Here is a 15,344-nt window from a genome sequence, read left to right as displayed (position 1 = left end):
TTGTCTCTCTGCAGGTTGTGTAGTTGTGAAATCTCAGGTGAAGGCTGTGCTGCTCTGACTTCAGCTCTGAGATCAAACCCCTCACACCTGAGAGAACTGGATCTGTCTTGGAATAATCTCAGAGACTCAGGAGTGAAGAGTCTCTCTGCTGGACTGGAGAATCCTCACTGTAAACTGGAGACACTGAGGTAAGATCATCTCTCTGAGAGTCACCTGACACATTCTCTAATAGTGAGACCGCACCAAAGGTTTTAGATTCGGCATTAAATATCCTAAAGGGAGGAAAATAATTAGTTTTCATGCTAACACTAATTAATTCTATTATTTATGTACATACACGTCTTGTGTTGTTGTGTTGGACAATGGGCACAGTGTGGTTAAAGGTGAATGCTGAGGCCAAAGGTGGTCAAGAAGGTCGAGGTGTAATATTGAGAACCCCCGAAACACACACACACACACACACACACACTGTTTGGATGCTTACTATAAAATCAGCTGTGTATAACATATGTGCATGGCCATTCATTTTACCCAGAAAGCAGTGTTAGGAGTAGTACGATAAGATAAGATAAGATAAGATAAGATAAGATAAGATAAGATAAGATAAGATAAGATAAGATAAGATAAGATAAGATAAGATAAGATAAGATAAGATAAGATAAACCTTTATTCATCCCACAGTGGGGAAATTTCCAAAATTTGCATTGGAAGGCAAGAGAGTGGTGATGACTCGATATTTTACAGAGGTGTTCAGGTTTGGAGACTTAGGATGAATTGGCATACCAACTATGTTCCAGGCCTCCTTACTCAACATCAGTGCTCGATGTCACCAATGCTTTTGGTGCTAAATAAGCACAAAATCCGACAGCTGCATTGTAAAACCTAGTTGATAACTTTCCTTAAAGAGACGGATGCTATTATAACAAAAAATTTGGGAACAACACCATATAAATACCCATGGTATTGAAATAGGATGTACAACAAGCTGATGGAGTTATATGACATGTTTGAGTAAAGCCAGTTTTATACTGTACCATTTCAGTGGCCTTTTATGATGATTGCTTTTAATGCTGTACAAGATGATCCCAATACAAATTCTGTAATAGACTGTTATGATGTGTGCTTCATGTTGGATTAAATAGTGAGACAGCTACTGCCAAACAAGCTGCACAGTGACGCAGCACAGGTTTGTAGCTCTTCAACTAGAAAACTAGAAAGTATAAAACTGCTTGTCTACTCCCTGGCTTTGGCTCTGGATTGGCACTGAGTAACTAGTCCTGTTCTGAGACTGTGCTTTGCTGTAAGAAATGGGAGCAGCAACTTCATGAGTGCTTCCCAAGAGTAAAGAGTGTGTCATTGTCTCTCTGCAGGTTGTACGATTGTGGCATCTCAGAAGAAGGCTGTGCTGCTCTGACTTCAGCTCTGAGCTCAAACCCCTCACACCTGACAAAACTGGATCTGCATTTTAACAATCAAGAAGTCTCAGGAAAGGAATTACCCTTCAGCCTTAAAGATGATAAAAGCCACAAACTCTAGGATTATGGACATACATATAGTTATGGATATACAAATAATTAGACCTGTTAGCATTGTTTAATGGTTTGTTTAATGAAGACAATAAGTGGAAAATAAGTAGCCTGGTTCCCATAAAGAACTAGTGAGGGAAAAACAGGTGCAGATTTTGGTCATTTGCAAGGAAGAGGGGTTCTATGCTTGCTTGGAATGATTTGTTTAAGGGAGTGGTGTTACTGAAGATAAATGAATTCTTCTTCTTCTTCTTTTTATTATTATTATTATTATTATTGTTATTATTATGACACACATTTCCATAGTGATACCCTGCAGAAACCAGTCATTACCACAGTACTCAAGTTCTCAGGTTTTGTTTAAGATTCAGGTCAGTTCTCCAATTTGTACATCTCAGTTATTCACTGCATGTTATTGCTATTATGTTATTTTTTACGATTCATAATGCAAGTCTTACCTTAATTGTAAACTGTACTAAAGAAAATCTATTTTGTTGTGATTAGTTAACTTAAGCTAATATATATGGACATGTGCTGTATGTACAATGAAGGGATATACACCAGATTGTATTTAATAAAAGTATAAAACATTGGAAGCTAAAAGGCATTCATTTTAGAAAGAAATGTTCAGTATGGTTTAACTGGGCTGCAGTGACTAAGTTTGAATATTTAATCATGTTAATTATAAAGCGTTATTACAGAAACATTATATAAAACTCGTAGGTCCATATTCTGTTTGTAAAACTGTTTCCAGCCCCAGGATTGTTAATGTCACTTATAAGAACTTGAAGCAGGTTTCAGTTGCTTATCTAATTGGCTAAATCTGAGTTTTTAAAACTTGAAATTTTTTTATTGAATTTCTAAAATGTAAATTTGTGAATAAGTTTCAGCCATTTAGCATCTGATTTTGTTAAACTTTAATTTAATGCTATTTTCAATTTAGTTTATTTTGATATATTCACTCTCACCACTCTCATCATTCTCAGCACTAACCTTGCAAAAACCGGGCAATCCTTGTACTAAATAAAAACATTGGTGAGTTTCTGAAGTAATGAACTTTCTTGGATTGGAAAACATAACTGTATTTTCTCAGTTTTATTAGATTTCTGCACAGTGCCTGTGAGTTTAGGGTGTCACTTTATAAACTTCTGGCAACCTGAGCATGCAGGAAAATGTGACATACCCCCTGTTCCCTGATTCCCTCTCAGCTCATGAACCCTCCATTTCTGTCACACATCTGTCAGTAGAATAAGTGAAACAGAATTAATTAGCTCCTGCTGACCTGAGCTGTAGAGAGTTGGCATTTGTCCATTATGTCTTAACTAATTTAACTAATTTATGTGAATTCTATCTGAAAAACAGTGGACTTTGTTTTTAATTAATGCTGAAATCTCTTCTATAATGTAAAAGTGATTGATTTGGTGGTTCAGTTCTACATAGAAATGTAATAAAAACTCGACAAACAGATATGCAGATAAATAAAATTAAACCAAACCAAACCAATAACTAGACAGATAGATACACAAGATATACAAGATAAGAAAAAACAAAACAAAATAAAAAGTCACACAAAATATTTTTATGCTTAAAATCCATTATTATAATAAATAAATTCCTTTTTGCATTTGCATATTGATCCATGATTGGCTCTTAAATTTTATAACACAGTAACACTGTTATGTGTAACTGCTTTCCCAATGTGAGATATTCGGCTCTTGCTGGTTATTAACTTTTACGTCGCACAACACAAAGAGAACTCGGATGTTTTAGCCATGATGCCCATGTAATCCTCGGCCAAGAAAAAACCCCAACTCACCGGATGACGGTGATTTAGGGGTCATTGGTACCATCTACTGGACATTTCTTTTTACTCTGCTGTGGTAACCTGGATGAGAAATTTTCGAGGAAATTAATACCAAAAATACCTATTGTTATTATTGTTGTTGTTATTATTATTATGTAATGAATATATAATTTTATTTCGATTATTTATTTATTTATTTGTTGTTTTTTTGCCTTGGTGACTTAAAATATTTCCTGGTTATGCTAGAAAACATATTTCTTTCCTCATCTTAAGAAAAACAAAAAATATTTTTTTAAAGAAGCTGAATTAGCTTTGATCTGTTGATGCTGATTATTAGACAAATGTTTAACACTTACATTCACAATATAATCAATAATGCAATAACTGCTTCTTTCTAGTTCTTTTATTCAGATGAAATATTTAATCTAGCAATTTAATAATAAATTTATTTATTTATACCTAAGCTAAGCGATAATTTACTTCTGGGATATTAAAATTTTTAGTGGATTTGTGAAACTGAATGCTAGCTCGATTGTGGCTAAGCTAACATGCTAATTGCCGTCGCTAAGTGGTTTTGCTTAGTAACTATCTCAGAGAAATTTACACAGCAGCCTCTCTTTGCTCATTGCTGCTCAGATTTACGCTGAAATTAAAAATCAAACAAAGTTATAAAAGTCCTTATGGATAAATTGTACATTTAGCCACTGTAAAATAGTGAGATTATATGATTTTGTGGCTGTCTTATCGCTAGCTAGTAAGCTACTGCTCTTTAGCCTGCTGACAGTGTGACTGAAGCTCCGTTTGTCCTCCGCCATTTTGTATTAAGAGCAGTTGTGTCAGTTAATTGCATTTTTTTGCCTTCTGCCATTTTGTAGGTACCAGTGCATTTCTAATAATGGAACAGGTCACTCTGTAGATATAATAATAATAATAATAATAATAATAATAATAATAATAATAAGCTAAGCAGTGGTGTACAGTAACCATTTACAAATACTCTCCTTGCTGTAATTGAGTAGTTTTTCTCAGGAATTGTATTTTATTAAGTCGTTTAAAAACAGTGTACTTTTACTTGAATACATGTTTAGTGCTGTATCTGTACTTTTATTGGGATATTTTTCCTCAAACTGCTGTCACTACTTTATATGTTTATTTTTTCTCTCAGCGGTGATTGGCTGAGCAGAATAATCAGTCACGTGATTCCCGTCCAATCAAATCGCTCATAGAGAAGCCGCTGCATCAGACAGACTTCAAGACACGTGGCTCTAATTTAGTTTAATGATGGAGGAGGAGGATGGAGAAAGCGTGGTGGATGTTTCAACATCAGCAGCAGCTCAAATACACCACTTCAGCATGCTTGACCTCACCTAAAGGAGCTTTTTGTAGTGAAGGTGAAGAAGGACAATTGTGTCGTTATGTCAGGTCCACTTTGCCTGTCTAGACCAGCTGAGATATCCACCTTCAAGAGTTCATCATCTTCATCATCTCCTCATCAACACATGGAGGGAAGTTTAGAATATCTGCTAAGTATCATATCTTAAATATGTTAAATGATATGATGACTGAAATGGCCTTGAACAATTAGTACTACACTGCAGAATGTTCGTTTTCTAACACTTACACCAATTGCATTGTGCCAGTGATGCATGAGCTCCACCTGCTGGACACTCTTAGCTTGTAAGCCAGGGGTCAAAGTGCAATAAGCCTTAAAGGCAGGATAGGTGATCTGGTTCAAAAACATTTTTGTTATGCTGGTTGAAACATCTCTAAACATTTCATCAGCAATCACTAAAACTAAGGTAAGTGGTCGAAATATTTATATGAATTTATATCGTCTGTGAAAGGCATAGGACCATAATATGTTTGTCCAATTAAAATGTTCGGTCCAAAGATGACAATAGGCTGTCTTGCCTGTCTGTCAAAATATAGATTTGCATATATGATACGTCATCAGTGTGTTCTGAAGAGAATGAAAGGTGTTATTGTAACACTGTGCTTTGTACAGTAATGTTCTCACTGGTCGATGAAATCATGTTTTTATGTCTTTGTTTGTTTGTTTGTTTGTTTTTACAGAGAAAACATCCTTCGAAATAAAAGCAGTACAATGAATGCATCTTGAAAAGAAATAACTCAGAAGAACAGAGGTGTGATTCAGCTGTGAAATGGATTTAGATTAAAGACTACACATCATACAGGTTCCTCAGTCCATGGTTGACAGGCTTGTGGTTGAGTTTGTCTGGGAAAGTCTTAAGCCCTTTACCATAGTTCTACTTCCAACATTCAAAAATCTAACCCATACAATGCAGCCTAGCTGTACAGTTATGTCCAGACCAACTGTGAAGCTGAGAATCGAGGAAACAACTGCAAAGATTAAAAAAAAAAATCACTGCTCGAAAGTTAGCTATATAGGTACCCCTACTGATTGTTGGACAGAACGACAACGGTGTTACATCGGTGTAACCGCACACTGGATCGATGAATCACTGGAAAGAAGGTCCGCTTCCATGGCCTTTAGACACTTGAAAGTATCACATAGGTTTGATTTGTTCGTAGCGACCTTGGCAAACAGCAAGAATTGATTGGTGCTGACTCTGCTGAGGAAGATGTGGAAGGAGTTGAGGGTCAGGACACCCGCTCTGTTTTAAACACTAACAGTGGGTTAGGATCATCTACCCAAGCATCAGCGTTGCGCATGTCCTCTTAATTTGGTGGTTACTGTGGATGCTTCCAATGCTTTCCCAATGCTTCTTCTGAAATTCAAAACGCCATAAACAGACCCGCATCGTAAAAGCAGGTAAGATATTCCTATTTTGTACATGCATGAATATTATGCCAGTTTCTATTAAAGAGTGAGAACATGCAGGTTTTTGTTTTTTAATGTCCATCATGGGTACATTTCACTTTTGTCACTTGTAACTGTTCTAATACTGTGTATGGCAGGGATGGGCAATGTCCTGGAGTGCCTCTGTCCTGCAAAGTTTAGTTCCTACCCTAATCAAACTCACCTGAAGAAAGCTAATCAAGGGCTTCAGAATTAGTAGGGCTACAGGCAGCTGAGGTTTTTTCAGGGTTAGAGCTCTGCAGAACCGAGGTTGCCTATGGTGTATGGGTTTGTGTGGAGTTAAGCTATCAGCCATACTGTGACCCAATGTTAGAAAAGACAAGAGTATTAAGGGGTTATAGGGTAGTAAATGCAGCACTGCTCATGTAGCAAGTGAACAGCTTTATTTAATTTCTAAAATATCCATGATGACCCCAGTAGCTGGTCAGTAACACACTAGTAAACATGCCATAGTTTGTCCATCAGCATTATCCACAATTATTATAAACCTTTGTATTTTGTGGATCTGGTAGGTCTGGAGAACATCCTGCACCATCTTGATGAACCTCTGACGAGGATGACTTCTGTTCTTCCATGAAGTCTGTCCATCCCCAGCTGCATCTGAATTGGATGGACACTTGGCTTGTACCTCAGAAGAGATGGATCTGCTTCACTCGTTTCCTTTGGTGAAAAAGCTAAGCCTCACACTGGACACACCCTTTCCTGCCTCTGCAGCGTGTGAACACCTTTTTAGTTGTACTGGGCAGCTGTTTACCCCTAAACGAGCGAGACTGGTCAGTACAAATGTTGAGAATCGGCTCAGAGTAAAACTGACCAACAGTTTCAGAATATAGTCTCGTTGTTGACCCCTACGTTAAAATCTCTGCAAGTCTGCATTCATGTTGAGAGACTTCAGTTAACACGTGTTCTGTTCACTTCAGGTTAATTTTCTAATTTGTGCTACAGGCTGATCTTTTATGTTAAATTGTTAATGTACGATCCTTTGTGTCCCCTATTTTTTATTAACCTGTAAGAAGACCTCTACAGAATGGTCATAAATGTTACCAGATTATTGGTTTCTTCTTCTAATATTACAGGCCTTCATTTTCAGTGCTAGCGGTGAATGAAACTGAGAAATATTTTGTCATTTATTCTTTACTCAGAAACCTCCATCAAAGTATGAGACTGTAAGCTATAGTTTTAATTTCCAGTGTAGAAGGTGGAATAGAATTCACAGAATAATACCCTCTACTCTGGAGTACTTTATCATAACTACTTTTTACTCATATTTTGAGTAGTATTTAGGACCGGTACTTTTACTATACTATATTTACTATACTATATTTTTCAGTACTGTTTCCACCACTGGAGCTAAGGTACTTTATTGTCATTGTGTACAGTACAGCATAATTTCGTGTGTGACGTCACCAAAAATACATATAATCCAGTTCTCCTCATTGAGTGTTTTAATACGTCATGTGTATGTTGCTGTAATTTTGCGTTTCCACTTGATGTGATCAGAATACTCGTAACTAATTCTCTTATCCTAGTGTGAAGTGTTTAGAAAACTTGTAGAATTGACCAGATGGACAGACGCATAGTTCTTTATGACAGGACATATCCCATGAAGCATTTCAGATAGAGTAAAACTGGACAGTCACTATTGCTTCATCTATGGAAACTGCCCTTCAATCCACACTTTTCTTTCTTTCTCAGTGAATATCTCTTCGATATAACATTACACTTGTAAATAAAATGTCTTTGTGGTGGGGAAAAACATCAGGCTTAGTGACATGCAATTAAATAGAACATTTATAAAATAGAAACAGAATTATATACAACACAACAGGACTGTTGTACAGAACTAAAGGATAATCGACACAGACAGGAAAAATGAACAAACTGTTTAAACGAATCTGGCATGAATAATATCATTATTTAATAACAAATTTAATACATTTCATATAATGATTTATGCTTCATTTTCCTCCACCCCATGTACACTAATGATTCTTTTATTTATGTGCTCTACATGTACTTTAAATGTCCAGCCTCTCTACCCTGTCCTCGAGGCTGTCAGAGTGACCGTCCAGGCATGGTGTAATCCTCTACTGTTCTGTCCAGCAGTATCAGAGTGTCCTCTTTCTGAGTTACCCCTATGATCTCCAGCTCCTGGACTGTTTTCAGTCCCTCAGTTACCTGTATTTTAATAAAATAAATGTTATGGGAGACTTTTAACAGTTACCTCCACCTGGAAAAGCAAAACCACTGTGTGTATGAGGACCATGAGGAGGACTTCTGGAAAGTTCATTCTCAAATGATAACACTGAAACAGATCATGAGACAGAGAGATGATCTTGCATATGCGGAGCTGCTCAACTGACTGAGAGTGAAACTGAAGCATGAGAGCCTGGCTGATGCAGATAGGTGCATGTTAGAATCTGTCATAAGGTCCTCCAGTGAAGAATGTCTTCACTCTTTTTCTTTGCTCAGAAGCAGTCTGCCATTCCTATCTTTATTAGTTAAGCTCCAGGAAGGTCACAAATGTTGGTTGTTAGGTTCTCTTAGCTCCAGGAAGGTCACAAATGATACGGCAGAATGCTGAGTGAGCTTCTTGGCCTTTCTGGTCCAGCCAGTCTTGCTTATTCCTTCTGCAGCTTCTCTTTGCTTTATTGCACACTGGTGTATAACTAAACCTCCTCTATTATTGGTGTAAAAACTCTAAACCCCATACACATCTTTTACTAAACATGTCATGCTGCTCCACCTCTAAGCACAAATTTTATGATGAAATCTCAACATTGATAAAGATCTTCTATATTAAATAATTGATCTGTTCATTTTGAGTGACCTGGTTTTACCAGGTGATTCATGACTAGCAAATGTTCTAATTATGATTATAATTTTTACACACTGAGAACTGAGAAATCACTTTTGCTCCAGCTTTCACAGAGATATGAGGTGGAAAATTCAGAGCATGCTGAACTTGTAACTTGTGAGTGAAAAAAACAGCGTTTGAGCCTCATAGAAGGAGTTTGAAGCAGCTGTATCTGACTTGTGATAGAAAAATATCCAAGAAAAAATATTCAGCTAGTATGCAGCCCTCATCGTGTGAATTCAGGTACTGATTTGCGGATGTTCAAAATTTGTCTATGAATTCACATTTTTTGACAAAGGTGTGCTGTGTATTTTGCATCATGTTCATCATATTGCATTAAAAAATGTTTCTAAATTTGTGATTTGTAGAAGAGGATTTGTGCATCTGCAATGAATAGTTTAAGAAGGTGTAACTGTTGTGATGAGTTTGGGAGTGATGAATCTTTTTGCAAATCCTAAAACATTTTTCTTTGTGACCTCAAATTTGTTGAGAAACACGTGACTATTTTCAGTGACTAATTCCAAGAGACAGGTTCTGAGATGTTTTGCTCCAACAATACCTTAATGAAAGCTGCACAACCTGTTTTACTTCTGTGAAAGTGAAAGAATCTGACACTTTTTTTAGTTTTATCAGCATGTACTTCCTTCTCAGAAGTTCATCTAGACAAAGACACAGAGAGTGAGATTAAAGACAGCACAACAAGGACTGTTGACTAAAGGTAAAAGATTTCTTTTTCATTTTAGGTATATAAATATGATTATATATGTGTAGTGTATTTATCCTTCTGTGGTAATGTTGGATTTATTGTGGATATTCACTGAGTGTCTTTTTTCCATTTCCACTAAATCTACAAAGTAAATCTAATTTAGCGTAGCTTTTGTCAGTACAAGCCAAAACCAAGGTAATGATGGGCATACTTTTTTTTTTTTTTTAATGTATTTTGGTATTTTGACACATTATTACAAGCTGTTTTGCCTTTGCAAGGTTGCCAGAATCACATTTTTACTCAATATAATCCCCCCTTTTTAAAATTGTGTTTAAATAATTTCAATTAATTAAGTTGAGGATTAATTTTGTCATAACCTATACATGCCACAGCTGCTTATATGCTGTGTGTGTTTGTGGGAGGGGAACACTATCTTTTCACCCTACGAGATGCTAGTGATCAAAAACAAACACAAGTGATGGGTAGGTTGAGTCAACCACATACTTCCTCATACCTCATATCCATGTCCATGTTTCTCATCACACATGATGACCTCAGCCAAAGTCCCAGTCGAAACACTCCACCTATTTTTCTTTCTTGAAATTTTGGGCCTTTTTTTCTTTCTCTTTTCTTTTGTAACGCTGCTTTGAGACAATATCCATTGTAAAAGGCGCTATACAAATAAATTTAATTGAATTTTAGACAGCAGTATTTTCTACTCTTACATTTTTTATTTTCCATTGTAATCAAATTTCAGTAGCAAACATAAAAAATGAGGATCTTTTATCATTATCATAGGGTTTGTTTTTTTTTTGGACTTTAAAACTGACCCCCAAAACACCACACACAGGCAGGCTTGAGAAGGGAGGCCTGGAAGAAGAGGGCTATATGGTAGCTGGGGGGAAGTTGGAGGCGGTACATGACTGGGTTGACCTGGTGTAAGCTTATGACACGGTAGTTTCAATTTTAAGTTCTTGATTAAGAGTCAGGCCATCTTTCCCGGTTGGTGATGGGGGTGGGGTCGGCAGTCAGCCAGCATGCGCTGGTGCCTGATAGCTTGTTGTACACGGACATGGGCTCTTTCCCACACGTCAAGGCTACAGTGATTTACTAGACCAAGGGAACGGGGGAGTTAATACCCTAATACACATTGTAAGGGTGGGAGGCCTTTGGAAGAGCGAGTCAGCGAGTTTTCTGTAAAATCTGCACAAGGAAGTTCACTCCATTTGTGGTGTTCTTGACCGCAGTAGGAGCACAAGTAATGGCTTAGCTCTTGATTTAGGCACTCAACTTGGCCATGACTGTGGGTCACACCCATAAGTAAGGCTAATGTTGGACTCCCAGATGCTCACAAAAGTACCTCCACACCCGTGACATGAACTGTGTTCCTCATTTTGATACAATATTCTCTGGAAGACCATAGTTATGTAAAACATTGTGCAACAGGGTTGTGGCAGTCTCCATAGCTTTGGCAAGGCCTTTGAAAGGCACGAGTGTGCAGGCTTTTGAAAACCAAGATGATGGTTTAACCAGGAGAGCTAGGGAGATCTGTGATAAAGTCTATGCCAATGTGTGACCAGGGGAATCTTGGTATGGGGAGTGGTTCAAGCAGTCCTGAGGGGAGTTATCAGAGTTTCTTGGACTAAGCACAGAAGCTGCAGGGCCTGACATAGTCCTTATCATCTTGGGCTAGTGTGGGCCACCAGGAGTTTGCATAAGGCTCATTGTTTTGTGGATGCCTGATTGGCCAGAGCTAGGGGAACAATGTATCCATTGAAGGGTCTTTTGTCTGAGGCTCAGGGGCATATACAGTCTGGAGGCTGGACATTTTGGGGGCAGTGGTTTTTGAATATCCTCCATCAGGTCCCACCTTATGGGAGCGAGGATGAGTAGGAGTATTGGTTCTAGGGCGGGGGGTTGGTGTGTTGGGCCATGGTGACAGAAGAGCATCTGTTTTTTCTTCTGGGCATGTAGGTGGCGGTGAAGTAAAAGCAGGTAAATAACTTCACCCACTGGGCTTGTCAGGGGTTCAGGGGTTGCCACTTTTTATATATTCAAGGTTTTTGTGGTCTGTGATTATTTGAAATGGACTGCGTGGTCCATCGACCAATACAGCGATCAGCAAGACCAAAATTATCCAAAAGGTGAAAATGAGGAGGTAAAAATAAAGAAATATCACAAAGAGAAAACAATAAATGGCTTGGTATGAGCATGGCTTTTGAAGGGAAGAATGTGGAGAAAAGTATGACGTGTAGGTAGTTTGAAACTTTTTCAGAAATTTGATCAGGGGCAGGCCGTGCATTTCACACCTAGACCTTCACCGGTGTCCTTCCTGAATTAATCCACCTCTATACCATCATTATGACGCCACGGCAATAGATACTAATCAACCATTAAATAAAAAGTAAAAATTAGTCTACAGTATTTCACACCTCACAAGGAATAGTCCATTTTATTACGGTTACTTTTCTAAAAAAACACATTCTTGATGCCGTATGCAGCAAACTGTAATCTCCGGAGGACGCAGCATCCGAAATGAGACACAGTGAATATAGAAACACTGTATAACAGTGCGCTGTGTCACAGGATCTTATAGCGAACATGAATAACATTAAATTACATATAGCAAAAAAACAAATGAACACAATTCAGTCTCACAAGTTTCCTTTCACTGCAGCAAAAAAACCACTGTCCACCCCTGGGATCTGGAATGAAGGCAAACTGAAAACCCAGAAAAAAAAGAAAACCCAAATGCATGAATGGTTCTTGAAAAATCTTACCAACTATTTTGAAGAATCAAAAGGATTTTCTTGAAAAGTCCGCCTTGAAAATGCATTTGTAAGGACGTCCACGACCAAATCTATTTCTTCTCCTCTGTCAGCCATCGTGAGTTAAAATATATATATATTTTATTTAGTTTGTGCGGTTCCTGCCTCTGACTACTCCAATTATCCAATCGGAGGACGGGAAATTGCTGACGTAATCGTATACCTGCTAGATGGCCCCAGTGACGCCAACTCCAAATCTGATTGGTTAATGGAACAGTTTCATTGCCACTTACACTATATTGCCAAAAGTATTCGCTCACCTGCCTTGACTCGCATATGAACTTAAGTGACATCCCATTCCTAATCCATAGGGTTCAATATGACGTCGGTCCACCCTTTGCAGCTATAACAGCTTCAACTCTTCTGGGAAGGCTGTCCACAAGGTTTAGGAGTGTGTTTATGGGAATTTCTGACCATTCTTCCAGAAGCGCATTTGTGAGGTCACACACTGATGTTGGACGAGAAGGCCTGGCTCTCAGTCTCCACTCTAATTCATCCCAAAGGTGTTCTATCGGGTTGAGGTCAGGACTCTGTGCAGGCCAGTCAAGTTCATCCACACCAGACTCTGTCATCCATGTCTTTATGGACCTTGCTTTGGTCACTGGTGCACAGTCATGTTGGAAGAGGAAGGGGCCAGCTCCAAACTGTTCCCACAAAGTTGGGAGCATGGAATTGTCCAAAATGTCTTGGTATGCTGAAGCATTCAGAGTTCCTTTCACTGGAACTAAGGGGCCAAGCCCAGCTCCTGAAAAACAACCCCACACCATAATCCCCCCTCCACCAAACTTTACACTTGGCACAATGCAGTCAGACAAGTACCGCTCTCCTGGCAACCACCAAACCCAGACTCGTCCATCAGATTGCCAGATGGAGAAGCGCGATTCGTCACTCCAGAGAACGCGTCTCCACTGCTCTAGAGTCCAGTGGCGGCGTGCTTTACACCACTGCATCCGACGCTTTGCATTGCACTTGGTGATGTATGGCTTGGATGCAGCTGCTCGGCCATGGAAACCCATTCCATGAAGCTCTCTGCACACTGTTCTTGAGCTCATCTGAAGGCCACATGAAGTTTGGAGGTCTGTAGCGATTGACTCTGCAGAAAGTTGGCGACCTCTTCACACTATGCGCCTCAGCATCCGCTGACCCCGCTCCGTCAGTTTACGTGGCCTACCACTTCGTGGCTGAGTTGCTGTCGTTCCCAAACACTTCCACGTTCTTATAATACAGCTGACAGTTGACTGTGGAATATTTAGGAGCGAGGAAATTTCACGACTGGATTTGTTGCACAGGTGGCATCCTATCACAGTTCCACGCTGGAATTCACTGAGCTCCTGAGAGCGACCCATTCTTTCACAAATGTTTGTAAAAACAGTCTGCATGCCTAGGTGCTTGATTTTATACACCTGTGGCCATGGAAGTGATTGGAACACCTGATTCTGATTATTTGGATGGGTGAGCGAATACTTTTGGCAGTATAGTGTATTTTAAGCTCTGGGCGCCTGCACTATTGATTCTGAAGGTCTTACGGCCGGGCAACACGTGATGTCATCCACTGGCTGAAATATGATTGGATAAATACTCATCATAAATATACACTACTGGAAGCAGCGCAAGAATAGACTATTGGGAATAATTTAATACACATTCATGGAAAAATTTATTAAAATGCAAGTCAGTGATTCAGATCACTGCTGTTGAGGCCAGCAGAGAAGGACTTGCTGACTCTGATGGTCCACCACTGAATTTGATTCAAGATTCAAGTGATCCAAAAATGTTATTTTTACTGTATATAATATTTTACTCTACTTTTAAATTGTCACAGTCAAAATATCATTTGTCTGTTTAGTAACTGTTTATTAATGGTTTCAGAAGTATTAATAAACAGTTAACTAGAAGTATATGGAATCTGTTTTGATATTTAATCACAAGATATCTGAAAGTGTTGGTCAAATGGCTGAGACAATACTATTATGCAATGCACTGGTCAAAGCATTTTACATCCAACACCCGAGTTGTCATGTCTCATTGTGTACATTAATCAATTAATTAGTTGATTGACTAATAAAGTGATTGATTTATTACTTTTGCAAATATTATAGAAGTTGCATTTCCAAAAAAGTATAACCTTTCTTTCTTTCTCTTTTATTCTTTGTTTATGCCTTCATTCGATCTTTTATTTATGTTTCTATGTAGACAGTAAGCCATTGCAGTAGAAGAGATCAGGCCTGGTTGTACACAGCTCTCTGTTCATGACCAAACACTTCACTGTATTAATGGTGCAAGATGGATTACTCCAATCCTGACCAACCGGATGGATCTCCACAAATAAAAATGGGGTAAAGCGACCGTTATTGTATCTTCAACATGAGCATTTAATGAGAATTTAAAGACAGTATGTACATCATATGTGAAGTAATCTGATAAATGATTTCTTTTTTCATTTTTTATTTCCCTCAAAATAAGACTATTACTATACTGACTACCTGTTCATATTAACAATAATCTAAAGTTTGTAAATAATTTATTAATTAGTAAAATAATAAATATAAATTCATTAATGGTAAAATGTGTATGTTGTAGTGAAACCCAGGTAAAGATATCAGACTGTGCAGGACCCAGCAGTTCCTCCATGAGCAGTGATGTGTGTACAGAATCTCCACCAGGATTAAATAATGAAGACTTCTCATCTACACACAGGTAACATCTCCGAGTTAGATCTTTTTGTTACTTAATATTCTTTCCAACTAATGTAACATGGTCCAAACTTAGATCAAATGAAAC

General features: G+C 38.2%; 2 protein-coding genes across 9 annotated transcripts in view; both read left to right on the top strand.

Moving 5' to 3' along the window:
* LOC131344721 (NACHT, LRR and PYD domains-containing protein 12-like) overlaps positions 1 to 3,437 on the top strand; it is a 28,138-nt gene extending 24,701 nt beyond the window's left edge. For both annotated transcript variants that reach the window (XM_058377182.1, XM_058377183.1), the window contains 2 exons: positions 15 to 188; positions 1,371 to 3,437. In XM_058377182.1, the coding sequence (XP_058233165.1) occupies positions 15 to 188; positions 1,371 to 1,536 (340 nt within the window). In that variant the 3' untranslated portion in view covers positions 1,537 to 3,437. The remainder of the gene's footprint in view (positions 1 to 14; positions 189 to 1,370) is intronic.
* A 6,175-nt stretch (positions 3,438 to 9,612) lies between these two features.
* LOC131344717 (NACHT, LRR and PYD domains-containing protein 12-like) overlaps positions 9,613 to 15,344 on the top strand; it is a 94,319-nt gene continuing 88,587 nt past the window's right edge. For all 7 annotated transcript variants that reach the window (XR_009203367.1, XR_009203370.1, XR_009203369.1 and 4 more), the window contains exons 1-3: positions 9,613 to 9,747; positions 14,757 to 14,899; positions 15,144 to 15,260. Coding sequence is in view for 3 of the 7 variants with exons in the window: in XM_058377164.1 (XP_058233147.1) it covers positions 14,847 to 14,899; positions 15,144 to 15,260 (170 nt within the window). In the remaining 4 variants the exon portion in view is untranslated. The remainder of the gene's footprint in view (positions 9,748 to 14,756; positions 14,900 to 15,143; positions 15,261 to 15,344) is intronic.

Source organism: Hemibagrus wyckioides, linkage group LG24 (genome assembly GCF_019097595.1).
Source record: "Hemibagrus wyckioides isolate EC202008001 linkage group LG24, SWU_Hwy_1.0, whole genome shotgun sequence".
NCBI classification, from domain to species: Eukaryota; Metazoa; Chordata; class Actinopteri; order Siluriformes; family Bagridae; genus Hemibagrus; species Hemibagrus wyckioides.
The sequence above is the reverse complement of the archived record's forward strand: the minus strand, read 5'-3'. Positions and strand labels throughout refer to the sequence as shown.